This window comes from Mesoplodon densirostris, chromosome X, assembly GCF_025265405.1.
Source record: "Mesoplodon densirostris isolate mMesDen1 chromosome X, mMesDen1 primary haplotype, whole genome shotgun sequence".
In the NCBI taxonomy this organism is placed as follows: domain Eukaryota; kingdom Metazoa; phylum Chordata; class Mammalia; order Artiodactyla; family Ziphiidae; genus Mesoplodon; species Mesoplodon densirostris.
The window spans coordinates 104,924,491-104,951,900 of record NC_082681.1 but is presented as its reverse complement, the minus strand read 5'-3'; the positions used below and the strand labels follow the sequence as shown (position 1 = coordinate 104,951,900).

The following is a 27,410-nucleotide window of genomic DNA, read 5'->3' as shown; positions in this document are numbered from 1 at the left end:
TCTCAGCTGTACCTTGGAAGACAAAGTTAGGAATTTTTGTTTCTCTTTTTCTGACCCAAGCTTATCTTTCATTTGAAGCAGTGAGCACAGAATGGCTTAGCTACTTGTGGAGGCAGTAGTAGGTAAGGGTGAAAGAAAAGGAAAAAAATGAACTCTTGGGAGAAATAAAACTTTAAATACCTTAAACTGTCAATCCCACAGCACTTGGGTTGAATGAGATAATGACGATATCAATAATACAGTTATGGAATTTAGAGGGGAAGCTACTTTATGTATGTGGTGGAGAAAATACTTGGTTTTAGATCCGTGATGTTTCAGGTGGTGGCACGATATCCAGGTGTAGATTTCTCTGAGGCATTTGGAATTATGGAAGTTAGGGGAAAGGTCAAGGCTGGATATATGGCTTTGTATTTTATTGGGGTGGAAGTGATAATTGAAACATTACTGTGGATGAAATAAATGGTTTCTGTTAGGAAATACCGATGACTTCATCAAGTGATTTATAGGGCATCTAGATTATTTGATGTAAGTTGTGATGACTTCTTTTTATTCACGGAGGTACTTCTATAGCATTAGCATGATTTATTTAGATAGTTACACCATTGTCTTTAATATTTTATTCTGTACTTGAAATATAAGTCCCACTATCATATAAAATTAATATCTCTAACTTAAAAGTTATTAGAGAATTTTCTAGCTGTTGTTATTGATAGTGCTAGATCTTTATATTTCAATAATATTTATCCTGGGCCTACTTGTATTTCTTTTGACTTGTTGATTTATGGAAATTCAGTAAGCCATTTCACAGTATACTCCTGGGGTTGGCAAGTAATGGCTTGCTTCCTGTTTTGTGTGGCCCGTGAACTGAGAATCGTTTTTACATTTTTAAACGGTTGAAAATTTTTAAAAGGAAATTTCATAATGCATGAAAATGATATAGAGTTCTAATTTCAGTATCCATAAATAAAGTTTTATTAGAACACAGCCACACACAAATGCATTTCTGTGCTTGCTTTTGTGCTACAACACAGTCCAATCGTTGTAGCAGAGACCAATTGGCCCGCAAAGCTCGAAATATTTACTCTCTGGCCCTTTACGGAAAAAGTTTGCTGACCCCTGGTACACACCACCAACAGTTGTGTCATTGATAAACTACTAAAAGACAGGTATTCAAAAAGAGGTGCTTGTTTACACAGATAATCATTTTAATAATCCCCGTCTTCCTTTCCTGCTTTATTTTTTTAGCCTTTGTATGCACCACTGTTTATCACGATTTAGTATGCTATATGTTTTGCTTGTTTCAATAAACAAGTCACAGGTTCCCATCTAGGTTGTAACTTTCATGAGGGCAGGGATTTTTGTCTTTTTTATTTACTGCTCTCTCCCCAGTACCTAGGCATGTGGTAGAAACACAATATGTATTTGAGTAGTCACGTAGGATATATTTGCTGAATTGAAGAAATGATTGTGCTGAATTGGCTACATATTACTCTACCCAAATCTGAGGATATCTGGAGAACAGACTGAAACAAAGCCTTTATGTCAGTTACTATATTTATACATTGAGGTTCACAGGCCTAGTGAAGTGAATGGCGTGGAGTAAGTACCCAAAGGTTAGAGTAATTGAAGAATTAAGCAAGCTCTTTAGGAATAGGTTGTTTTATGAATGCAGGGGTATTGTTTAGCAGTGTTCTACTACATTTAGAATCCAAACTATTTTTCAACCAGTAAATCCTTGTATGATTTGACTGTTTATCTCTTTCTCCAACCTCTTCTGTCTTGCTTGCCATGCTGAAGCCATACTGAGCTTCTTTAAATTCCGTTAATAACATAAGTTCCTTTATGTATAGTTTTTTTGTAATATTTATTTATTTTATTATTTATTTATTTGGTTGTGCTGGGTCTTAGTTGCAGCAGGTGGGCTCCTTAGTTGTGGCTCGAGGGCTCCTTAGTTGTGGCATGTGAACTCTTATCCACTGCACCACCGGGGAAGTCCCGATGTATGGGGGTTTTTTTGTTTGTTTGTTTGTTTTGTTTTTAACTATTATGGCCCCCTATAGATTCTAAGCTCTATTAAGGCAGGGGTCAAGTCTGTCTTATTCACCATCAAGTCCGCAGTGCTTACCAAATTTCTGACGTTTAGTAAGCAGTAAGTAAATATTTGTTGAATGACTACATACATGATTTAAAGAGTGCTAGACTTGGTGTCAGAACCCCTAGGTTAAAATCGTGTGGAATGTGTTCTGACTCTTAATCTGGATGCCAGTTAGATGGGTGTGTTTGTGAAGTCATTGAGCTGTACACTTACGAGCAGTTTTGATGCAGATGTGTTGATGAGTTAAAAACAATCCTGGGATACCCCTGCTTACTGATGATGTGAACATGAGTGAGTCAATTTCTTTGAAATTTAGTTTCATGAGTTATCAAGACGTATTGTCGTACCTATCTCATAAGGTTGTGTGAGCACTGATAAGATGATGTATGTGAAACGGTCTTACTGTTGTAGATATTCATCATATACCAGTTGAATCTTTATTATTTGAAGGATGTGGAAGTGGAGAAGGTACAGAGAGGAAGCTCTGAGAAACCTAGTAGAATAAACCCATCTCTTACAGAAGGGCCCTTAGGCAGATGAAGAGAGCTGAGGCTTTAAGAGACACCATTAGGAGACAATGGACTTCATCTGTCTCTGGAGTATGCCACAGGGCCCTTAGGCCCTCTTACTCTTAAAAATTGGAAGGACTTTGGGGCTTGGGGAAGAGCAGGAGACTAGGACTGGCAAAGCCTTTAGTAAGGTGGCCAGAAATTAATGCAAGTGCATATCTGTGTCCTCCACAGTGGAGGACAGTGAAGTGATTGACCTAGCTAATCAACCATGAGAGAGCCATGTGGCTAAAAAATAAAACCATCATTGAAGTGCTTCTCTAAAAATTAAAATGTACCCTGCAGTGTTTCAGAACTAATAATAGAGCTAGATATAACTGAATCTCAGAGGATTACTGGAAGAAGAATCACTCCTGGGATTAGGAGTTTCCAGGCTGTGATTGTCACTGGAAGGCTGGGAAGAGAGAGGCAAGCGTGTGTAAGGACATCAAAAACGGCAAAGGAGGCTCTTAAAGAACTGAGGGCACACATTTCAAACTTAAATAGGACATGCAACTGAAGCTAAAACTTTAAAATCAAATTTTATTTTTAAAAATTCAGGTCATAAAATATATATTATTTCTACCCTCTGTCTTAAGTAGTAATATTTACACTTAATGTAGTGAACCAGATTGACCACCAGAAGTACATTGAACCAAGACATTCTAGGAAAAGGAAGTCTTTGTTATGATCCCCACAGGTCCTGCTCACTGTTTATTTATTGTTATCAAGAACTGTTCTAGCTGTTCTCATTTAATCTTCCCTCAAAGTCTGTGAAATCAGGGCTACCAATAATAACTCCATTATGGATGGAGAAACTGAGACTTAGAGAGTTAAATAACTTGCACAAGGCCACATAGCTAGTGATTGGCAAGGCAGGCCTCAAACCCTGGTACATGTGGTGGCAAAGCCCACACTCTGACCTGGTTGGGGAGCTCTTGTCGGGATATACGTAACCTGCTATTACTTAAGAGGCCACAGTTCTGGAAATCTGCTCAGTACCAGCATGCCTTCCGTATATAAGAAATTCACACCACAGAGAAGAAATCCTAAAAACTGTGGACTGATGAATGTTACCTGAATGTACTGGAAGACAGTAGCATCCGTAACGTTGTTACTGGATTGTAAGCTCCAAAAAAGCAGAGAATTTGTCTCTCTTTTGTTTGCCACGTTTCTCTGAAGCAGGGTTTCTCAACTTTGGCACTGTTGACATTTTGGACCAGGTAATTCTTTGTTGTGAGGGACTGTTCTGTGAATTGTAGGATGTTTACCAGTATCCCTGGCCTCAACCCACTAGAGGTTAGTAGCACCCCTCCCCAGTTGTGACAAGCAAAAATATCTCTAGACATTGCTAAACGTCTTTTGGGGACAAAATTGCGTCCAGTTGAGAACAAATGCCCTTTTAAAGAATAGAACAGTGCCTGGCAAGTAAAAGACCCCCAGTATTTTTTTAATTGACTGAAGACAGGAGTGAATGGTGTTCCACAAAGTATACTGCTTGTGATATGCAAGATAACTAGAGGGAACCTTGAAAAAGTTCTAATAGTTATGCATTTTTATATGCATTAGAAAAAGATAACGTTTTGAACCCATGATTTCACATAGTATTTTACAGGACAAGGCTAAAGTGGATACTGAAGTTAAAAAAAATGGCTTAATTGAAGGAAACATTAAGTGTAGACAATAAATGCATTTAGCAAAAATCATAAAATTGATTAAGGTGGTATGTAAATGACTGGAGTTTGATGCATTGCTCTATACTAAGGGAAACTTAGGCAAACAGTGTGTCCTGAATATGCCAGGTATGAGAGCCTCCTCTAAGTCCGGCCCCTAGAGCCCTCATTGGGAATGATCTGGTGTCCTGTACAACCTAGACACAGATGTTGAAGACAAATTGCTTACCCTCTGAAAACTGGACAGTCTGATGGATACTGTAAGGTATGCACATCTGTATGACATAGCACCTAAGTTCCATATTGCATGAGAGTTCAAAGGAAACAGATTACTTCCTGTTCATGTGATGAGGAAAGACCATACTACTGATAGTGAAGGATGAATGGAATCTTAGTAGGTATGGACATTGCAGAGAAAAAGCACAGAGGAATAGAGCTGGAACAGTTTAAAGCATACTTAAGGGATGAGTAGAGGCCACTTTGGCTGCAATGTAGGGTGACTGCTGATGATGAAGGTGGAACCTGCTTGTCGAGAATGTTTAATCCCAGGCTGGGTAAATCCATGGAACAGTGATTTTTATTTAGATTTCCTAATGTCTGGCTAAAAGCTGCTTTGTTGTTGTTTTTAAGTGTGTTGCCATTACTTTAGAAGTGATATTTAGTTTGGGATGAGGATCTGACTAAGAGTCAAGATTGATGAATACTGCTGCTTAGAGAGGTATACAGACTTAGATACACACACACACACACAGCAGCCGAAAGAAGAGAATAAAGCAAGAGGGGATCAGAGTAGAAAGAAAAAGCTAAACCCTGGCAACAGGAGAAGAAGCAGGGTAGTAACCTGGGACTGGGGGAATACAGGGTTTTGGGGGCAATATTGGCAGTAGGCCTTAAACTCCATACCTCTGTAAGGAAACTGTCTTCTTTAAAACAAGATTCAGATCTTTGCAAGTTTACTACTGGAACACTAGGTGAGTCAGCTGACGGGTAATATTGATCTTTACCTCCTTGGTTTTGTCTTCGCCTGGAAGAGAGCTGCCTCTGAAGCCTGTTCTCTCCACCATGTTGACCTCTGGAGAGGCAAGTCCTCTTGAAAATCCTGGCCTATGACTGACAACCCTTTCCTTTGTGGTTCCCCTAACACAACTGAGAATGGCTTGATTCTTTTCAAAAAGACTATTAAATACTAAAGAATAAACAAGAAATAAAACACAGTTGCCAGTCAACTCTCCTTTCCCTGCTGTCACCACAGAGAACTTCTTAAAATCCAAATTTAGCCATGTGACTCCCTGGCTTAACTCTTTCATAGCATCTTGTTTGTGTAGGGATTGCATTTTAGTGTATTGACTTTCTTGTGTTTTTTCTTGGAGTCAAAAAGGTTTTATAATTCTCTTTACCTAACGCTTATTTTACTTATCTGATTTGGAGGGGTGACAGTGAAAATTGAGATGATACTGGGAAGGGTGAAGGACCTTCCTGTGAATATGTATGAGAGTTCCAGCTCTTTCCTAAAGCCTTCCCAGAATAGCTTCATCTGAAGGGTCAGGGCTCACTAAACTCTTGCTTTCTGACGAGGTGTTTCTAGGCTACCTCAAGGAGAAATCCCAGTGAGTGGGACTACAGCCCTCCACTTCAATTCAACCTGAAAACTTTGGCCCTAACCCATTTTATGTATTAGTGTTCTGCATAAGATTTTTTGAGAGTGGGTCTGCTGCTTTAAATAAAAGGTGAGGTGATGAGAAATCATTAGATGATTTCTCAAGTTCCTTTTGGCTCCAAAAGTCTCTGAAAATCAAGCCCCCTTGACTTCTTTCTTGATTCACCTTAGGTTAATTTTGTTCCATACAATTAATGCCTTGTTAGAAAGTAATGAAATTTCAGAGCTGCGAGAGGTTTTAGCAGTCATCTTGTCCAGTTTCCCAAACTGAGCTCCCAAGAATACAACTCCTAAGAAATACTGATTGCTCACAAAAAGGATTGTATAGCCAAATACATTGAGAGGCTATACTTTTGTCACATTGCTTATTAGCATTTTTAAGGCTCTGAAAAGTTTTATAATAAACCTGTTTAACCTTAAGACAGCATGTCTTACATTTATTTGATCAGAGCCCTATTTCTGAATAATGCACCTTTTAACATCCTGTGGACATAAATTTGGGAAACACTCATCTAGTTCTGCTCCCTCCTTTTGCAAAGAACTTGAGATAGAAAATTTTCCAGTGTTACACAACTAGTTCTCAGGTTTCAGTCGCATATTTATTCCCTGATTGTCTCTATTTCATATATGCTTAATTTCTTTCTTTCCCAGCTTTATTTGAGATATAATTGATATATAACATTGTATAAGTTTAAGGTATACAATGTGATGATTTGATACATATATTGTGAAATGATTGCCACAGTAATGTTACTTAACATATCCATCACCACAATAAGGTGAGTTAGCAGATCCATCACCTCACATAGTTATAATTTTTTGTGTGGTGTGTTGAGAACTTTTAAGGTCTACTTGCTTAGCATCTTTCAAATATACAGTAAGTATTGATAACTATAATCATCATGCTCTATATTACACCCCCAGAACTTACTCATCTTAAAATTGGAAGTTTGTACCTTTTGACCATCTTCACCCATTCTCACCACCACTCCCTGCCCCCACTCCTGGCAACCACCAGGCTACTCTCTATTTTTATGAGTTTGGTTCTCTTCGGATTCCACATATAAGTGAGATTATACAGTATTTGTCTTTCAGTATCTGACTTATTTCACTTAGCCTAATGCGTTAAGATTCATCCATCTTGTCACAAGTGGCAGAATTTCCTGCTTTATGGCTGAATAATATTCCAGTGTGTGTGTGTGTGTGTGTGTGTGTTTATCCATTCATCTGTTGGTAGGCATTTAGGCGTTTCCATGTCTTGACTATTGTAAATGATGCTGCAGTGAACATAGTGGTACAGAAATCTCTTCCAGATAGTGATTTCATTTCCTTCAGCTATATACCCCAAAGAGGAATTGCTGGATCACATGGTATTTCTCTTTTTTTATTTTCTTGAGGAACTTCCATACTCCTTTCCACAGTGGCTGTACTAGATTACATTCCCACCAACAGTGTCCAAGGGTTCCCCTTTCTCCATGTCCTCACTAGCACTTATTATCTCTTGTCTTTGATAATAGACATAGTAACAGGTGTGAGGTGTGATGTATCGTTGTGGTTTTGATTTGCATTTCTCTCATGATTAGTGATGTTGAGCACCTTTTCATATACCTGTTGGCCATTTGTATGTTTTCTTTTGAAAAATGTCTACTTAGATTCATTGCCCATTTTTAAATTTGTTTTTTGGCTGTTGAGTTCTGTAAGTTCATTGTATATTTTGGATATTAACCCTTTATTGGATATGTGGTTTGCAAATAAACTCTCCCATTCCTTTGGTTACCTCTTCATTTTGTTGATCATTTCTTTTGCTATGCAGAAGCTTTTTAGTTTGGTGTAGTCTCATTTATTTGTGCTTTTTCTTGCCTGTGTTGTTTCCCTTTGTTTTCTTCTAGGACTTTTATGAATTCAAGTCTTACATTTAAGTCTTTAATTCATTTCAAGTTAATTTTTGTCAGTGGCATAAGGTAGGTGGTCCACTTTCATTTTCTTGCATGTGAATATCTAGTTTTCCTGGAATCGTTTATTGAAGAGACTGTCTTTTCCCCATTGAGTGTTCTTGGCTCCCTTGTCAAATATTAGTTGACCTTATATGCTTGGGTTTACTTCTGGATTCTGGATTCTGTTCTTTTGGTCTGTCTGTTTTGTTTTGTTTTGTTTTGTTTCCTGTGCTAGTACTTCTAGGTTGTTTAATTTGTTGTTGTATAATTGTTCATAGTAGTCTCATGATCCTTTGTATTTTTGTGGTATTAGTTGTAATATCTTCTCTTTCATTTCTTATTTATTTGGGTCCTTTTTTTTTCTTGGTCTAGCTAAAAATTCGTAAATTCTGTTCATCTTTTCAATGAACCAACTTTTAGTTTCGTTAATCTTTTCTATTGTTTTCCTATTCTTTTTTTTTTTTTACATCTCTATTGGAGTATAATTGCTTTACAATGGTGTGTTAGTTTCTGCTTTATAACAAAGTGAATCAGTTAAACATATACATATGTTCACATATCTCTTCCTTCTTTATTTCATTCATTTCTGCTCTGATATTTAGTATTTCCTTCCTCTACTAACTTTGGGCTTAGTTTGTTCTTCTTTTACTAATTCCTTGAGGGGTAAAGTTCGGTTGTTCTTTTGCGATCCTTCTTTTCGCTTAAAAGTTTACTGCTATAAACTTCCTCTTAGAACTCATTCCTCTCAAAAGCAATGAGATGCTTTGTTGCATCACATTGTTTTTCTTGTGTTGTGTTTCTATTTTTGTTTTCGTTTTTCTTGGGGGTTTTTTTTGGTTTCATTTATTTTTAGTACCTTTTTTAAACATCTTTATTGGAGTATAATTGCTTTACAATGGTGTGTTAGTTTCTGCTTTATAACAAAGTGAATCAGCTATACATATACATATATCCCCATATCTCTTCCTTCTGCATCTCCCTCCCTACCACCCTCCCTATCCCACCCCTCTAGGTGGTCACAAAGCACCGAGCTGATCTCCCTGTGCTATGGGGCTGCTTCCCACTAGCTATCGGTTTTACATTTGGTAGTGTATATATGTCCATGCCACTCTCTCACTTTGTCCCAGCTTACCCTTCCCCCTCCCCGTGTCCTCAAGTCCATTCTCTAGTAGGTGTGTACCTTTATTCCCTTCCTCCCTAGATTCTTCATGACCATTTTTGTTTCTGTTTTAGATTCCATATATATATGTTAGCATACAGTATACGTTTTCCTCTTTCTGACTTACTTCACTCTGTATGACACACTCTAGGTCCATCCACCTCACTACAAATAACTCAGTTTTGATTCTTTTTATGGCTAATATTCCATTGTATATATGTGCCACATCTTCTTTATCCATTCATCTGTCGGTGGACAGTTAGGTTGCTTCCATGTCCTGGCTATTGTAAATAGAGCTGCAATGAACACTGTGGTACATGACTCCTTTTGAATTATGGTTTTCTCAGGGTATATGCCCAGTAGTGGGATTGCTGGGTCATATGGTAGTTCTATTTATAGTTTTTTAAGGAACCTCCATACTGTTCTCCATAGTGGCTGTATCAGTGTACATTCCCACCAACAGTGCAAGAGGGTTCCCTTTTCTCCACATCCTCTCCAGCATTTCTTGTTTGTAGATTTTTTGATGATGGCCATTCTGACTGGTGTGAGGTGGTAGCTCATTGCAGTTTTTGTTTTGTTTTGTTTTGCGGTATGCGGGCCTCTCACTGTTGTGGCCTCTCGCGTTGCGGAGCACAGGCTCCGAACGCGCAGACTCAGTGGCCAAGGTTCACGGGCCGAGCCGCTCCGCAGCATGAGGGATCTTCCCGGACCGGGGCAGGAACCCATGTCCCCTGCATCGGCAGGCGGACTCTCAACCACTGCACCACCAGGGAAGCCCTATTGCAGTTTTGATTTGCCTTTCTCTAATGATTAGTGATGTTGAGCATCCTTTCATGTGTTTGTTGGCAATCTATATATCTTCTTTGGAGAAACGTCTATTTAGATCTTCTGCCCATTTTTGGATTGGGTTGTTTGGTTTTTTGATATTGAACTGCATGAGCTGCTTGTAAATTTTGGAGATTTATCCTTTGTCAGTTGCTTCATTTGCAAATATTTTTTCTCCCATTCTGAGGGTTGTCTTTTCATCTTGTTTATGGTTTCCTTTGCTGTGCAAAAGCTTTTAAGTCTCATTAGGTCCCATTTGTTTATTTTTGTTTTTATTTCCATTTCTCTAGGAGGTGGGTCAAAAAGGATCTTGCTGTGATGTATGTCATAGAGTGTTCTGCCTATGTTTTCCTCTAAGGGTTTGATAGTGTCTGGCCTTAATTTAGGTCTTTAATCCATTTTGAGTTTATTTTTGTGTGTGGTGTTAGGGAGTGTTCTAATTTCATTCTTTTACATGTACCTGTCCAGTTTTCCCAGCACTGCTTATTGAAGAGGCTGTCTTTTCTCCACTGTATATTCTTGCCTCCTTTATCAAAATAAGGTGACCATATGTGCGTGGGTTTCTCTCTGGGCTTTCTATCCTGTTCCATCGATCTATCTTTCTGTTTTTGTGCCAGTACCATACTGTCTTGATTACTGTAGCTTTGTAGTATAGTCTGAAGTCCAGGAGCCTGATTCCTCCAGCTCCATTTTTCGTTCTCAAGATTGCTTTGGGTATTCGGGGTCTTTTGTGTTTCCTTACAGATTGTGAAATTTTTTGTTCTAGTTCTGTGAAAAATGCCATTGGTAGTTTGATAGGGATTGCATTGAATCTGTAGTTTGCTTTGTGTAGTGTAGTCATTTTCACAGTGTTGATTCTTCCAATCCAAGAACATGGTATATCTCTCCATCTGCTTGTATCATCTTTAATTTCTTTCATCAGTGCCTTATAGTTTTCTGCATACAGGTGTTTTGTCTCCTTAGGTAGGTTTATTCCTTGGTATTTTATTCTTTTTGTTGCAGTGGTAAATGGGAGTGTTTCCTTAATTTCATTTTCAGATTTTTCATCATTAATGTATAGGAATGCAAGAGATTTCTGTGCCTTAATTTTGTATCCTGCTACTTTACCAAATTCATTGCTTAGCTCTAGTAGTTTTCTCGTAGCCTCTTTAGGATTCTCTATGTATAGTATCATATCATCTGCAAACAGTGGCAGTTTTACTTCTTCTTTTCCAATTCGGATTCCTTTTATTTCTTTTTCTTCTCTGATTGCTGTGGCTAAAACTTCCAAAACTGTGTTGAATAATAGTGGTGAGCATGGGCAACCTTGTCTTGTTCCTGATCTTAAAGGAAATGGTTTCAGGTTTTCACCATTGAGGATGATGTTGGCTGTGGGTTTGTCATATATGGCCTTTGTTATGTTGAGGTAAGTTCCCTCTATGCCTACTTTCTGGAGGGTTTTTATCATAAATGGGTGTTGAATTTTGTCAAAAGCTTTTTCTGCATCTATTGAGATGATCATATGGTTTTTATTCTTCAGTTTGTTAATATGGTGTAGCACATTGATTGATTTGCGTATATTGAAGAATCCTTGCATTCCTGGGATAAAGCCCACTTGATCATGGTGTATGATCCTTTTAATGTGCTGTTGGATTCTGTTTGCTAGTATTTTGTTCAGGATTTTTGCATCTATGTTCATCAGTGATATTGGCCTGTAGTTTTCTTTCTTTGTGACATCCTTGCCTGGTTTTGGTGTCAGGGTGCTGGTGGCCTCGTAGAATGAGTTTGGGAGTGTTCCTCCCTCTGCTATATTTTGGAAGGGTTTGAGAAGGATAGGTGTTAGCTCTTCTGTAAATGTTTGATAGAATTCGCCTGTGAAGCCATCTTGTCTTGGGCTTTTGTTTTTGGAAGGTTTTTAATCACAGTTTCAATGTCAGTGCTTGTGATTGGTCTGTTTATATTTTCTGTTTCTTCCTGGTTCAGTCTCAGAATGTTGTCTTTTTCTAAGAATTTGTCCATTTTTTCCAGGTTGTCCATTTTATTGGCATAGAGTTGCTTGTAGTAATCTCTCATGATCCTTTGTATTTCTGAAATTTCAGTTGTTACTTCTTTTTCATTTCTAATTCTCTTGATTTGAGTCTTCTCCGTTTTTTTTCTTGATGAGTCTGGCTAATGGTTTATCAATTTTGTTTATCTTCTCAAAGAACCAGCTTTTAGTTTTATTGATCTTTGCTATTGTTTCCTTCATTTCTTTTTCATTTATTTCTGATCTGATCTTTATGATTTCTTTTCTTCTGCTAACTGTGGGGGTTTGTTTGTTCTTCTTTCTCTAACTGCTTTAGGTGCAAAGTTAGGTTGTTTATTCGAGATGTTTCCTGCTTCTTGAGGTAGGATTGTATTGCTATAAACTTCCCTCTTAGAACTCCTTTTGCTACATCCCATAGGTTTTGGGTCGTCGTGTCTCCATTGTCATTTGTTTCTAGATAATTTTTGAATTCCTCTTTGATTCCTTCAGTGATCTCTTGGTTATTATGTAGTGTATTGTTTAGCCTCCATGTGTTTGTATTTTTTACAGATTTTTTCCTGTACTTGATATTTAGTCTCATAGCATTGTGGTCAGAAAGATACTTGATACGATTTCAGTTTTCTTTAATTTATCAAGGCTTGATTTGTTACCCAAGATATGATCTGTCCTGGAGAATGTTCCATGAGCACTTGAGAAGAAAGTGTATTCTGTTGTTTTTGGTTGGAATGTCCTATAAATATCAATTAAGTCCGTCTTGTTTAATGTATCATTTAAAGCTTGTGTTTCCTTATTTATTTTCCTTTGGATGATCTGTCCATTGGTGAAAATGGGGTCTTAAAGTCCCGTACTATGATGGTGTTACTGTCGATTTCCCGTTTTATGGCTGTTAGTATTTGCCTGATGTATTGAGGTGCCTCCTATGTTGGGTGCATAAGTATTTACAGTTGTTATATCTTCTTCTTGGATCGATCCCTTAATCATTATGTAGTGTCCTTCTTTGTCTCTTGTAATAGTCTTTGTTTTAAAGTCTATTTTGTCTGATATGAGAATTGCTACTCCAGCTTTCTTTTGATTTCCATTTGCATGGAATATCTTTTTCCATCCCCTCACTTTCAGTCTCTCTGTGTCCCTAGGTTTGAAGTGGGTCTCTTGTAGATAGCATATATAGGGGCCTTGTTTTTGTATCCATTCAGCCAGTCTATGTCTTTTGGTGGGAGCATTTAACCCATTTACAGTTAAGGTAATTATCCATATGTATGTTCCTATTCCCATTTTTTTAATTGTTTTGGGTTTGTTATTGTAGGTGTTTTCCTTCTCTTGTGTTTCCTGCCTAGAGAAGTTCCTTTAGCATTTATTGTAAGGCTGGTTTGGTGGTGCTGAACTCTCTCAGCTTTTGCTTGTCTGTAAAGGTTTTTATTTCTCCATCAAATCTGAATGAGATCCTTGGTGGGTAGAGTAATCTTGGTTGTAGGTTTTTCCCTTTGATTGCTTTACATATGTCCTGCCACTCCCTTCTGCCTTGCAGAGTTTCTGGTGAAAGATCAGCTGTTAACCTTATGGTGCTTCCCTTTTATGTCATTTGTTGTTTTTCCCTTGCTGCTTTTAATATTTTTTCTTTGTATTTAATTTTCGATAGTTTGATTAATATGTGTCTTGTCGTGTTTCTCCTTGGGTTTATCCTGTTTGGGACTCTCTGTGCTTCCTGGACTTGATTAACTATTTACTTTCCTGTATTAGGGAAGTTTTCAACTATAATGTCTTCACATATTTTCTCAGTCCCTCTCTTTTTCTCTTCTTCTCCTGGGACTCCTATAATTCAAATGTGGGTGCATTTAATGTTGTTCTAGAGGTCTCTGAGACTGTCCTCAATTCTTTTCATTCTTTTTTTCTTTCTTCTGCTCTGCAGTAGTTATTTCCACTATTTTATCTTCCAGGTCACTCATCCATTCTTCTGCCTCTGTTATCCTGCTATTGATTTCTTCTAGAGAAATTTTACTTTTATTTATTGTGTTGTTCATCATTGTTTGTCTGCTCTTTAGTTCTTCTAGGTCCTTGTTAAACGTTTCTTGCATTTTCTCTGTTCTATTTCCAAGATTTTGGATCATCTTTACTATCATTACTCTGAATTCTTTTTCAGCTAGACTGCCTATTTCCTCTTCATTTGTTTGGTCTGGTGGGTTTTTACCTTGCTCCTGCATCTGCTGTGTGTTTCTCTGTTTTCTCATTTTGCTTAACTTACTGTGTTTGGGGTCTCCTTTTTGAAGCCTGCAGGTTTGTAGTTCCCGTTGTTTTTGGTGTCTGTCCCCAGTGGCTAAGGTTGGTTCAGTGGGTTGTGTAGGCTTCCTGGTGAGGGGGACTAGTTCCTGTGTTCTGGTGGATGAGGCTGGATCTTGTCTTTCTGGTGGGCAGGTCCGCATCCTATGGTATGTTTTGGGGTGTCTCTGACCTTATTATGATTTTAGGCATCCTCTCTGCTAATGGGTGGCGTTGTGTTCCTGTCTTGCTAGTTGTTTGGCATAGGGTGTCCAGCACTGGAGCTTGCTGGTCGTTGAGTGGAGCTGGGTCTTGGCAATGAGATGGAGATCTCTGGGAGATTTTTGCCGTTTGATATTACGTGGCGCTGGGAGGTCTCCTGTGGGCCAGTGTCCTGAACTCGGCTCTGCCACGTCAGAGGCACAGGCCTCACACCCAGCCAGAGCACCGAGAGCCTGTCATCCACATGGCTCAGAATAAAAGGGGGAAAAAAAGAAAGAAAGAAGGAAGAGAGCATCCAAACCAAAAAACAAATCCACCAATGATAACAAGTGCTACAAACTATACTAAAAAAAAATTGTTTTTTAAAGGGACGGACAGAACCCTAGGACAAATGGTAAGAGCAAAGTTATACAGACAAAATCACACACAGAAGCATACACATACTCACTCACAGAAAGAGAAAAAGGAAAAATATATATATATATTGTTGCTCCCAAAGGCCACTGTCTCTATTTGGGATGATTTGTTGTCTATTCAGGTATTCCACAGATGCAGGGTACATCAAGTTGATTGTGTAGATTTAATCTGCTGCTGCTGAGGATGCTGGGAGAGATTTCCTTTTCTCTTCTTTGTTCGCACAGCTCCTCGGGGTCAGCTTTGGATTTGGCCCCGCCTCTGCACGTAGGTCGCCTGAGGGCATCTGTTCTTCACTCAGACAGGACAGGGTTAAAGGAGCAGGTGCTTCAGGGGCTCTGGCTCACTCAGGCCGGGGGGAGGGAGGGATACGGAGTGCTGGGTGAGCCTGCGGTGGCAGAGGCCAGCGTGACGTTGCACCAGCCCGAGGTGTGCCGTGCGTTCTCCCGGGGAAGTTGTCCCTGGATCACGGGACCCTGGCAGTGGCAGGCTGCACAGGCTCCCAGGAGGGGGGGTGTGGAGAGTGAGCTGTGCTTGCACACAGGCTTCTTGGTGGCTGCAGCAGCAGCCTTAGCGTTTCATGCCCGTCTCTGGGGTCTGCACTGATAGCCGCAGCTCACGCCCGTCTCTGGAGCTCCTTTAAGTGGCGCTCTGAATACCTTCTCCTCATGCACTGTGCAACATGTAGGCAAGTAAAAGTCCCTGGCTTCTTCGCAGATCCAGACTTTTTCCCGGATTCCCTCCCAGCTAGCTGTGGTGCACTAGCCCCCTTAAGGCTGTGTTCACGCAGCCAACCCCAGTCCTGTCCCTGGGGCTCGACCTCCGAAGCCTGAACCTTAGCTCCCAGCCCCACCCGCCCTGGTGGGTGAGGAGACAAGCCTCTCGGGCTGGTGAGTGCTGGTCGGCACCAATCCTCTGTGCGGGAATCTCTCCTCTTTGCCCTCCGCACCCCTGTTGCTGCGCTCTTCTCCGTGGCTCTGAAGCTCCCCCCACCCCGCCACCCCTCGTCTCTGCCCGTGAAGGGGCTTCCTAGTGTGTGGAAACCTTTCCTCCTTCACAGCTCCCTCCCACTGGTGCAGGTCCCATCCCTGTTCTTTTGTCTGTCTTTTTTCTTTTTTCTTTTGCCCTACCCGGGTATGTGGGGAGTTTCTCTTGCCTTTTGGGAGGTCTGAGGTCTTCTGCCAGCGTTCAGTAGGTGTTCTTTAGGAGTTGTTCCACGTGTAGATGTATTTCTGATGTATCTGTGGGGAGGAAGGTGATCTCCACTTCTTACTCTTGTGCCATCTTGAAGCTCTTCTCTATTTTTGTATGTCTTAAAATTTGTTTTATTTACCTTTTGATTTCTTCTTTGGTCCATTGGTTGGTTAGGATTGGGTTGTTTAATTTCCATGTATTTGAAATTTTTCTGGTTTTCTAACAATTATTGATTTCTGCCTTCATAACATAGTGTTTGTAAAAGATGCTTGGTAAAATTTCTGTCTTCTTGAATTTGTTGAGACTTATTTTGTGGCCTACCATATGATCAATCCTATAAAAATTTTCTCTGTACTTGAGAAGCATGTGTATTCTGTTGCTGTTGGATGGAATGTTCTATATATGTCTGTTTGATCCATTTAGTCTATAGTGTTATTTAAGTCCACTGTTTCCTGATTGATTCTGTGTCTGGATGATCTATCCATTGCTGAGAGTGGGATATTAAAGTCAACAGGTGTTATTGTATTGCTGTTTCTCATTTTATTTGTTTTAGTATTTGCTTTATATATTTAGGTGCTCCAATGTTGGGTGCAACAACATTTACAATTGTTATATCTTCTTGATGAATTGACCCCATTTTCATTATATAATGACCTTTGTCTCTCATGACTATATTTAGCTTAAAGTCTACCTTGTCTGATATTAGTATAGCTATCCCTGCTTTCTTTCGGTTACCACTTGCTTGGAATATCTATCACTTCATCCTATATGTGTCCTTTAAACTAAACTTGAGTCTCTTGTAGACAGCATATCATTGGGATCTTGTTTTTTATCCATTCAGCCATTCTGTCTTTTGATTGGAGAATTTAATCCATTTATGTTTAAAGTAATTTTTGATGGGTATTGCCATTTTGTTCTATTGAATTCTTCAGCCATTGTATTCTTCAGCTCTAAGATTTCTGTTTTTTTTTTCTTGATAGTTTCCATTTCTTTCTTGAACTTTTTGTTTTGTTTGTGTACTGTTTTCCTAATTTTCTTTAGATGTCTATGTGTTCTTGTAGTTCACTGAAGTTCTTTAAGAGGATTATTCTGAATTCTTTCTCAGACGGCTTATAGACCTCTGTTACATTAGGGTCAGTTATTGGAGCTTTATTAGTTTCTTTTGGTGGTGTCATGTTATGTTTACCTCTTTTCTTCATGATCCTTGATTCCTTGCATTGTTTAAACAGTCTCCTCCTCCAGACTTTACAGGTTCACTTCTGTAGGGAAAGACCTTCACCAGTCATGATAGCTTGAGGCTACTGGACAGGTCAGCTGCTAGCCTTCACAGTTAGCAGGGCTTGCTGTTGGGGTCTCTAGTTGGATGAGGCCATTGCTTGTGCTCTGAGGTTGGGGGGATGCCACTGGCTGGGCTTCACAGTTGGGTAGGCCCATTGGCTGGGCTCCATGTTCAAGCAGGACCACTGGGTGACCATCTCCCTGTTTGGGTGGGGCTGCTGGTTTTGCTCAGCAGTCAGATGGGGCCACTAGGTGGCTTCTGCAATCACCTCCAGTTGGGTAAAGTCCCAGGCTGTGTTCACTGGTAGGGTGGTGCCACTGGTTGGATTCCATGATTCAGCAGGGCTGTGGGTTGGGTTTAGCAATCACCCCTTGTTGTGTGGAGTCTCAGACTGTGCTCCACCACCAAGTGGTGCCGCTGGCTGGATTTTATGTTTAAGTAGGGCCCCAGGCAGGACGGATTGGTTCGATGCTCTGTGATTAGGTGGGGCTGCAGACTGTGCCCTGAAGTTGAGCAGGGCTGCATTCTGGTGTTCCTGATCAGTAGACTGTGCTCTGCTGCTAGGCTGAGCTTCCTTGTTGGGTGGGATCACAGGCTATGCTTCTTGGTTGGGCAGGATTACTGGCTGGGCTTCCTGCCTGGGCAAGGCCGCAGACTGTGTTCAGCAATTGGGCAGGGCCGTAGACTGGGCTCCTCTGCTTATCAGGGTTGTAAGGCTGGGATCCATGGCTGAGTGGGATTGTAGGCTAGTCTCTCCCTCTCTAGCAGCCCCATAGGCTGGGTTCCCTTGTCACCCAGGGTCACTGTTCCAGCTCTCTGGTTTTGCAGGGCCAGTGGCTATGCTCAGCAGTTGGGCAGGGCTGCTGGCTTGGCTGCCTGACCAGGTGGGGCTATATGATGGGCTTGTGGCTGCTGTAGTTCCCTGGCCAGGCTTCCTGGAAGGAGAGACTGGAGGCTATGCTCAGCACTTGGGCGAGGCTGAGTATTTGCTTGCCTTCATGGGCTGGATGGTAGAACAGTCTCCATTTGCAGTCTGGCCCATTGATTATTGGTCCAAATCAGGTGGAACTACCAACTGAGCTCCCTAGCCAGAAGGGGCCACTGGCTCAGCTCTGCAGATGGCCAGAGTTGCTGGCTGGGATCTTTGCTCAGGCACTGATATGAGCAGGAATGCCGTTTGCCAGAGCCTGAGCACTGTTTGCTGTAAGCCCTGCCCACCTTCTCCATCTCTCTCTGATCCCCAGTAGTCAAGCCCAGCAGATTCCTCTGGTGATCTCCATGAGGCAAGACCTGAGTGGGCCTCCTGGGAAGTGTCCCATATGCTGGGGGAGCTGGATGTCCACCTCGGGCTCTCTTTTCCCATTATAGAATCCATATTCCCACTTCTCCCCACAGGGAGGAGGGTGATGTGGCCAGGGTATATCCAGTCCTCTCACCCTTCTAATGTGCTCCTTCTCAGTCTCTGTTGTCCAGCAGGGTGCTTCAGCCTTACCCTCAGGTTCTAACATCTTCACAGTGGAGTCTTTTCTATGCATAGTTGCTAGGTGGTCTTCTTGTGAGGGGGACTGAAGTTGGGAATGATCTATGTGACCATCTTTTTTTTTTTTTTTTTTTTTTTTCTTTTTGCGGTATGTGGGCCTCTCACTGTTGTGGCCTCTCCCGTTGCGGAGCACAGGCTCCGGATGCGCAGGCCCAGCGGCCATGGCTCACGGGCCCAGCCGCTCCGCGGCATATGGGATCCTCCCAGACCGGGGCACGAACCCGCATCCCCTGCATCGGCAGGCGGCCTCTTAACCACTTGCGCCACCAGGGAGGCCCTATGTGACCATCTTGATGACATCACTCTCCTCTATATGCTTGACTTCAAGTAGATTATGTATTCCTTAACGTAGTGATAAATTATGTCTTATAATTTTGCCTCTCTGGTGCTTAGCTCCATACTGGGAATGTGGCAGGTGAACAATAGATGTGTGGTAGTTCTGTGATTAAACCCTGTGAGAAAATAAAGCATTATAGTATAAATTAGCTTTGGTGTATGTATTTTCATAAAGAAACAGAATTGCTGCTCTTCCATGCACACCTGCATTTGCAATATGTATTTTTTTCCTCCAGAGTTTCTGTTGTCAGTAGCTCATAGTTATTGATTCATACTGTTTATTGGTAGTAACTCTGTGGGCTGCTTTGCTGAAGGGATAATTTGATTAGCGGTACTGCTGTTTGACACCATTCAGGAAAATGTTACACTATAAATGGTATTGGATTTGTCACAGAGTGACATTGAAGAGAAACCAGGGATAGGCAGACTAATAACATGCTAGCCTTGTTATTAAAATTGGGCCTTTTGGCATTTTTGTCCACCATTTTTTATTGATATCACTGCCTTCCTAAGAGATAAGCTAGTGACCAATTTGATGACTTTTATTTGGCAAGGGCAGAAACTAATGCCAGATAAACAAGGTCATAGTAAGCTGATGTAGAGCCCATGCCTCCAGAATACTGTGTTTCTGTCCTCTGAGGTTCGATATCTGTTTTATTTAGGTAAGGGGGCAAGATTGAATGCACTGAAATGAAATGCTCATGTTGACAGCATAAGTTTTAATGGAACTTGAATCTGACTGTGTGTGTGTGTGCTGTGTTTTTTACAGGGAATCATCATCCAAGGATCTACCAGAGACCACAAGAAAACATGGGGAGAAGTAAGTTTCTCTTTACTTTTAAATAACTTAGATTCTCTCCACATTAATCCACTATATCCAGGAAATTCGATTTGCAACTCGAAGCTTGTGTTTGGGGTTTTTTTTTGTGGACACCTAAATCATATTTCTGGTTAGTGTTAGAAAGGTTTTGTTTGAAGCAGGGCTGTGCATAAAAAGACCAACAGATCACATGTTGCTCACTGGAAAGGGTCTTTTGTTTCCCCTGCTCTTTTCTGGACATCTTCCAGTACAGGGAGAGAAGGCTCAAACTTGATATTATATAAACCTGCCCTAATCCCAGCTTCTTTACAACTCTTAGCAAAGTAACCCATATGCTGCTAATGGTTTCTGAGCCTTGCTGATAATAACATAAACAAAAGTATGATTGTACTATGCAACCAATGATAGTAGTAAAAAATTCATCTGTGAGGTTGACTTATAAATGGCTTTGGTTGCCCCTAAAATGTTTAAGCCTGGCATTAAGAAGCATTAGATGAATTCTTTTTATTTTTCCTTTCTCATAAGGCTATTATATGGGCAGTGAACAATAGACAAATTTAAGGTCATTTCTTTGTTAAGTTGTTAATAACCAGCCACTGCAGTGACTTCATAAATAATTCTAATCAATGTATACCATAAAAATCTGATGCTATAAAGGACCTCAGAGGAAGACTTGGTGTTGGGTAAGTATAATGAGAAGAGTACTGGACATAGGTCAAAGACCTGAATTCAAGTTCTACCTCTACTATCTTGATCAAATCCTACCGTTCCCCTAAACTTGTTTGTTCATCTCTGAGTTGGGATTAAAAACATTCTGCCCTATTAGCCTCAGGAGATTGTGGTTGTCATAATGTGATAATATATATGAAAGCGTGTTGAGAACTCTGAAGTATAATGGAAGAGTGCAGTGGTATGTTCGTTGGTGTCCTTACTGAATAAGTATATCTTCATTGGTTATGTCTTTCAGTAGTTAAAATGAAGTTATTTGATCAGATGCCTCTGTAGGCAGCAGGGCTGGGACTAGGGTTGTGCAGGTGACAGAGAGTGCTTCCTTATGTTTATGCTCTAGGCATCTTTCTCGCCCCATGTCAGTATGGGCCCTGGTAGGCAGCCCCAAGGATTATAGATAGAAAATATCTTCCTGAACCTTAATGAGCCAGCTTTTGTGTGTTTTCTCCAATGCTTCCCTGGGTATTCTGGTTCTTTCCCAACCTTCACAAAAGATACCAATCTCTGATAGTTTAGAAATTTTTTTAAAATGACTAAATAAAAAAAACTGGTCAGAGTTCTGGGACTAATCCATACCACGTCCTAACTCCAAGTCAGCTGTTGACAGAACCTTCCAGAGTGACTCATCATGGTTTGATCCTCACTTTCTCCAAGCTTCAAGTGAATTTGGAGAATGTTGTGATGACTGGATTTCATCATGGCCATATGGCGAAGAAAGCTGCACTGAGACAGGGCAACACATTACTTCTTGTTTTCATTCTTCCTTTTCAGAATGGTCATCAGGTTATTAGCAGGGAGATCATTCGGTGCTTGCTTTAAAAGGCACCCCACCAAGTATTTGTTTAAATGGTCAGGTAATTAATAGAGTTCTTGCTAAAGGACAGGGCATGGTACTGTAATCTGCAAAGATGGGCATGTTTCCAACCTGGAGATGAGATAAGGGAAGTGCTTCAAAAGAGATACTACTTTTACAAACACATGGAAGCGTGTAATAGCAGCATTTTGACTGTGTTAAGCACTTTAAAAACATCCTTAAAATCCTGAATCTCAAAGAATCTATCCTTTACACTCTAAGCTTTACTTAGCTTGTCTGATTATACTTGTTAATTGCTGAAAAAAAGGATGCTTAGTGAAAAAAAAAAAGGTGCTTCTGTGGGCTCTTTTTTTCCTTTTCTGGCAGTGTACAATGGAGTTTTTAGTGGATTTGGCAAAGATTCTCACAAACATAGCTCAATGTGTCATACAAAGGGACAGCAGAGGAAAATATCACAAAGACACGGCACTAGCCTCATTAATTAAGGAGCCATGAAAACAAAGAACACAGCTGGGAAACCATACAGTATAGATGAAAAATTAAAATGAAATTGAGGTGAATTTCTTTTAGTATTCTTTGATACTGGATGAAGAAATTATTTATAAATATGTTAGAGGAATCATTCTTTTATTTATGTGATATGAAAAAATTCGTAAACAAATTCTTACAAATTGTGTCCATTGTATGTGGCATTGAAATCCTATTTACTATATAGGGATTTAGTATTTAGCTAGAATTTAGGACTTTTATGAATATATAATTATTTTGATATTAACAAGTATCTGTAGAGCATTTCATAACTCGTACATATTTCTCCATTATCTTATTTGAGTTGTAAGAGAACCCTATAATGTAAATAGGGATTATTATCTTCATTTTATGTATTGTAAAACTGAGGGTTATGTGAGAAAGTCTTATCTAAAGTCCACAGTTTATAAATGAAGAGTCAGAAGACAAACCTAGGTCTCCTTATGTCATATCCAGTTTTTATTTTCTTCCAACAAATTGTATTCTGAGCACCCTAGTCATCAGCAGTGTATAAAGTTGATTAAAAACTTAGGAGCTATCTGATGCTGTGAAAGGTATGGAAGAAAATATTTTCTTAGAATTACGATGATATTCATGTTTCTCACAGCATGGGGGAGTGGGCAGATAGGAAAAGAGAAATGGCTCAGTGTTCATCAACATTTATGGTAAGAGCTAAAACACGTGTGTCAGATAGTGGAGTGCCTCAAGTATTAAAATCCTCTGAGCAGGGCTTCCCTGGTGGCGCAGTGGTTGAGAGTCCGCCTGCCGATGCAGGGGACGCAGGTTTGTGCTCCAGTCTGGGAGGATCCCGCGTGCCGCAGAGCGGCTGGGCCCGTGAGCCACGGCCGCTGAGCCTGCGCATCCGGAGCCTGTGCTCCGCAACGGGAGAGGCCACAACAGAGAGAGGCCCGCGTACTGCAAAAACAAAACAAAACAAAAAAATCCTCTGAGCAGCGGTGGTCCATGGCTGCAGTAATTCAGAGGCAGCAGCAGTGATTGGCAGTCACCAAGCTAGATAACAAGATAATTCAACTCAGAAGCTTGCTGTACACAGCCCACAGTGGGAGGTGCCCAAAGTAAGGGGCCTAAGACACCACTTCTGTGATGAAAGTCACGCTTCTTGATTGATAGGTTTTTATATTTGTGGTTCTTCATAACACAAAGAATAAAATACAGCATGGAATACCAGAACAGCATGTAGATGACAAGGGGAGATGCTGTTACAAAAAAACAACAGCATGTATAAATAAAATTATGTGTAATATTTTAGTAGAGAATTAACATTTTCACAAACAAGAGAATGTAAGGATTTTGCAAATATGTATATATAGGCTTACCAAATATTATATACATAATACTAGAGAGTATTTATCAGTAATCATCTTCAGATGGAAAGTAAAACTTTATCCTACCTTTTCATCCCCGCCCCTCCCCCGCCCCCCCTCCCCCCGAATAACTGGTACATTCACGATAAAATGACAAAAGTCTCAGTATTCCACAAAGCAATTTCTTGGGAGTTGTCTTGCTAAAAAATTTGAGGGTTGTTGTTTTTGTTACAGTGTTTGAGTAGAATTTGACTTTGAATCACACCTATTTTCCATCTGATTTTTTTCTGTCAGAACACACTTCTCTTACGGCATATTTTAAGTGCTATAGCAGCAATTTATGGTATTTATTACTCTAATATGCAGTTACGATGGCTAATTTCACTGTCTTTACCTTAATAACAAAGCTTGTGGAAGAAATTCATCATGTTTCCTCAATAATAGCAAACCACAAGATGTTCCTACTCATCTTTTACAAAATAGGAATAATATTTAGCCATGAATCTTCAAACTGATTAATTTTGCTTTGTTGTGTAGAAAACAGTATCTGGAATAGCTGAATGATAGCAGGCAGGCAGGCCTTATTTGTGAAGAATAATTAACATAAAAATATAAAGATACCTTAGCATTTGTTTCTGTTTCTCCTCTTTCAGTATTCAATCTTTGGAGATAGCTTTTTACCTAGCCTAGTAGGTAACCCTAGGTCCATAAATTCTTAATCTGCAAAGTCAGTTTTATCTTCATTTTCCATGCTTAATAGTAACATGCCCTTGATGTCCTAGTATACATGAACATACTGTTGTGCCGTAGAGAAACAGAGAGAGTGCTACCAGTTACACTCTTTTTTTATTATTATTAAAACATAGCAGCATCATTCCTTTGGGTCACTGGATGTACTTGGCTCCTTTAGTTCAAAGAACCCAAACATGTCCCCTCCACTTACTAAGACTTAATGGAAGGAAAGATGGTTTATAGCTACCACAGTAAATTTCTAAGCTCTTTGAGTCACTGCTGAACTACTGTTCAGTTGAGGCCAATCCTGAACTTTCATTCTGAGCATACAGCTCCATGTTTTCAAACAGGGAATGAGTGTTCAAACTGACAAGCCTTGTAAAGTGACTGTCTCGTAATGTAGTGCCTGATTTTATTTGACAGCTCCCAGGTTTACAGTTCAAGTGAAGGCACACATTTAAAGACAATTATTTCATTTTCTGGCCTATATTAAATCTGAGAGTCTCTCTATTATGGTAGCATATTCATGCCTCTGCAGTTCAGATGATGTCACCAATTTATTGTAAACCCTTGTCTAGCTTCATAATTTTATAACAGTAAAACAAATCTGCTTGGGGCTGACAACAGCCATTATTTTTTCCTGGCAAGTTTTTCCCATCAGAAAAAAAATGAGCTTACTATTTAAGGGTCAGGCTGCTTTTTTTTTTTTTTAACTCATTATAGTACTTGATGCTTTTTGTCTTTGATGCAATCCTCTCTGCCTTTTACCTATTCAAGAAGAAAATAACTTTGGTACGTAAGTTTAGAATGGTTTCTCAACCTTAGCACTATTGACATTTTTTTTTAAAAATTGAGGCAAAACACATAATGTAGGCAAAACAATTCACATAACATAGAATTGACCATTTTAAAGTGTACAGTTTAGTGGCATTTGTACAGTCACAATGCGGTACTACTATCTTGTACCAAAACATTTCCATCACCTCCAAGGGAGACCCTCTACCCGTTAAACAGTTAGTCTCTATTTCTCCCTTCCCAGGCCCTGGCAACCTGTGATCTGATTTCTAGCTCTATGGATTTACCTATCCTGGGTATTTCATTTAAATGGAGTAATACAAGATGTGCCCTTTTGTTGTGTCTGGCTTTTTTCACTTAGCATAATGGTTTTTAGGTTTATCCATGTTGTATTAGTACCTTATTCCTTTTTATGGCTGAATAATATCCCATTGTATGAATATACTACAATGTGATTAGTCATTCATCAGTTGGTGGACATTTGTGTTGTTTCCACCTTTTGGCTGTTCTAAACAGTGCTACTGTGAACATCGATGTACAAGTTTTTGTTTGAGTATCTGTTCTCAGTTCTTCGGGGCATACATGTAGGAGTGACTATTGACATTTGGGGCCAGGTAAGTCTTTGTTGTGGGGCCTCTCCCCACTACATGCCAGTGGCACCTGCCCCCCCAAGTTGTGAGAATCAAAAATGTATCCAGACACTGTCAGATGTTCCCTGGGGTGCAATGTCTCCCAAGATTGAAAACCACTGATTTAGAATAAAGGGAAGGAAATCTTTAGAGATAAGCCATAATTAACATATTATGATTTTCATAGAAGTAATTCAAGTCTAAAAGAGAGCACTAGAGTTGGCCCTCTGTGTCTGCAGGTATCCACAGGTTCCACATCCATGGATTCAACCAACCATGGATCAAAAATATTGGAAAAAAGTAAAAATTCCAGAAAGTTCAAAAAAGTGAAACTTGAATTTGCTGCATGCCAGCAACTATTTACATAGAATTTACATTGTGTTTCCAACTATTTATGTATCACTTACATTGTATTAGTTATTATAAGTAATGTAGAGATGATTTATAGTATATGAGAGGATGTGCATAGGTTATATGCAAATACTATGCCATTTCACATAAGGGACTTGAGCATCTGCAGAATTTGTTATCCATAGGGGGTCCTGCAATGAATCCCCCATGGCTACAGAGGGACAAATGCATATGGTTGTCAACAGAAATAATCAATAAACTGATCTATGATAGGAATAAAAAGAAGTTTTATTTGAGCCAAACTAAGAACTGTAGCCCAGTAGACAGCAGCTCAGATAACTCTGAGGAACTAGTCTGAAGAAACATGGTTTTCAGCACAGTTTTGTATCTTGTCAGAACAAAGAACATCAAAGAAGTCAGGGATACATTCCTTCAAGATTTCAAAACAACAGCCACAACACATCAGCATATACACAGGGACTCAGTATGGCCTTGGCACCTGGGAAGGAAGTCTTGTCACTGAAGGCATAGCAGCATTGGCGACCCAGGAAGGGAGGCATTTCATCTTTATTTTTAACATGGACATTTTTTACTTCTGGCCAATGCACCCTTTTCTTTAAGGATTAAGGCAGATGTACAATGCATGTTTGATAGGCCACAAACAGGCTGTTTTAGTTACCATAAACTTCGAGTTAAATCATATATAAGCCAGAATGACTTTCCCATACTGCAGCAGTATGTGAAATTTTCTTCCGTTATGGTTCTAGAAACCAAGGTGCAGTCCTGGTCTATAATCAAGCAGCTGTGTCCTTGGATAAGTCACTTAACCTCTGGATTTCAGTTTTCTTGTCAGTAAAATGAAGGGATTGAGATGGATCAGTGGTTTCCAGAGTTGCTCAGTGAAGCTCCAGGTTTTCTAAAGGGGTCCCTGAGGAGCCACTATGAGAGAAGGGGAGGAAAAGAGAGCACTCCTGGTATGTAGTACCTCCCCTTCAGACAGAGCAAGCGAAAGTTTGAATTCTATCATTTCTAAAGCAAATTCATGTATAAATAACATTGATTTCACCAGCAAAAAGTCATTTCTGAAATCCATTGCTAATTAAGAAAGGCACTAATTTGTCAATGAGACTCCATTTCTGAAATCCATCATGCTCTGCTGTTTGTGCACAGAAGAGAAAGATAGCTGAATACTATCTTTGAATGCTGTCTGAACAACCACCTCTGAAATGTGGCTTTTTGATTAAATGTAGTATGTGCTCTGTTAGGACAATTATTCACTCCTAACATCTAGATTACAGCTAACTATCACATAGATAATACCATACTGTCTATGTTGACAGATTGTGAAGTATTGATTATAACATAGAGTTATGTATTTAAAACTGTATTTCATATTTGCTGAGTCTCTCTGCATGCCTTTCCCCCCATTAAATTGGTGATTGTTATAGTTGTTTCCATTTTCTTCCATATGGGACAGAACTGTAATCAGTGTAAATCAGATCCATAAGCTAAAAACAAAGTTTTATGGTCATGACAACTATAAACTCTAAGAC

The 27,410-nt window shown here is 39.8% G+C and overlaps 1 protein-coding gene across 2 annotated transcripts in view; it reads left to right on the top strand.

Annotated features, from left to right (window-relative positions):
* Positions 1-27,410, top strand: part of PRRG1 (proline rich and Gla domain 1) — a 148,783-nt gene that overhangs the window by 44,049 nt on the left and 77,324 nt on the right. For both annotated transcript variants that reach the window (XM_060087892.1, XM_060087893.1), the window contains one exon: positions 19,904-19,954. In XM_060087892.1, the coding sequence (XP_059943875.1) occupies positions 19,945-19,954 (10 nt within the window). In that variant the 5' untranslated portion in view covers positions 19,904-19,944. The remainder of the gene's footprint in view (positions 1-19,903; positions 19,955-27,410) is intronic.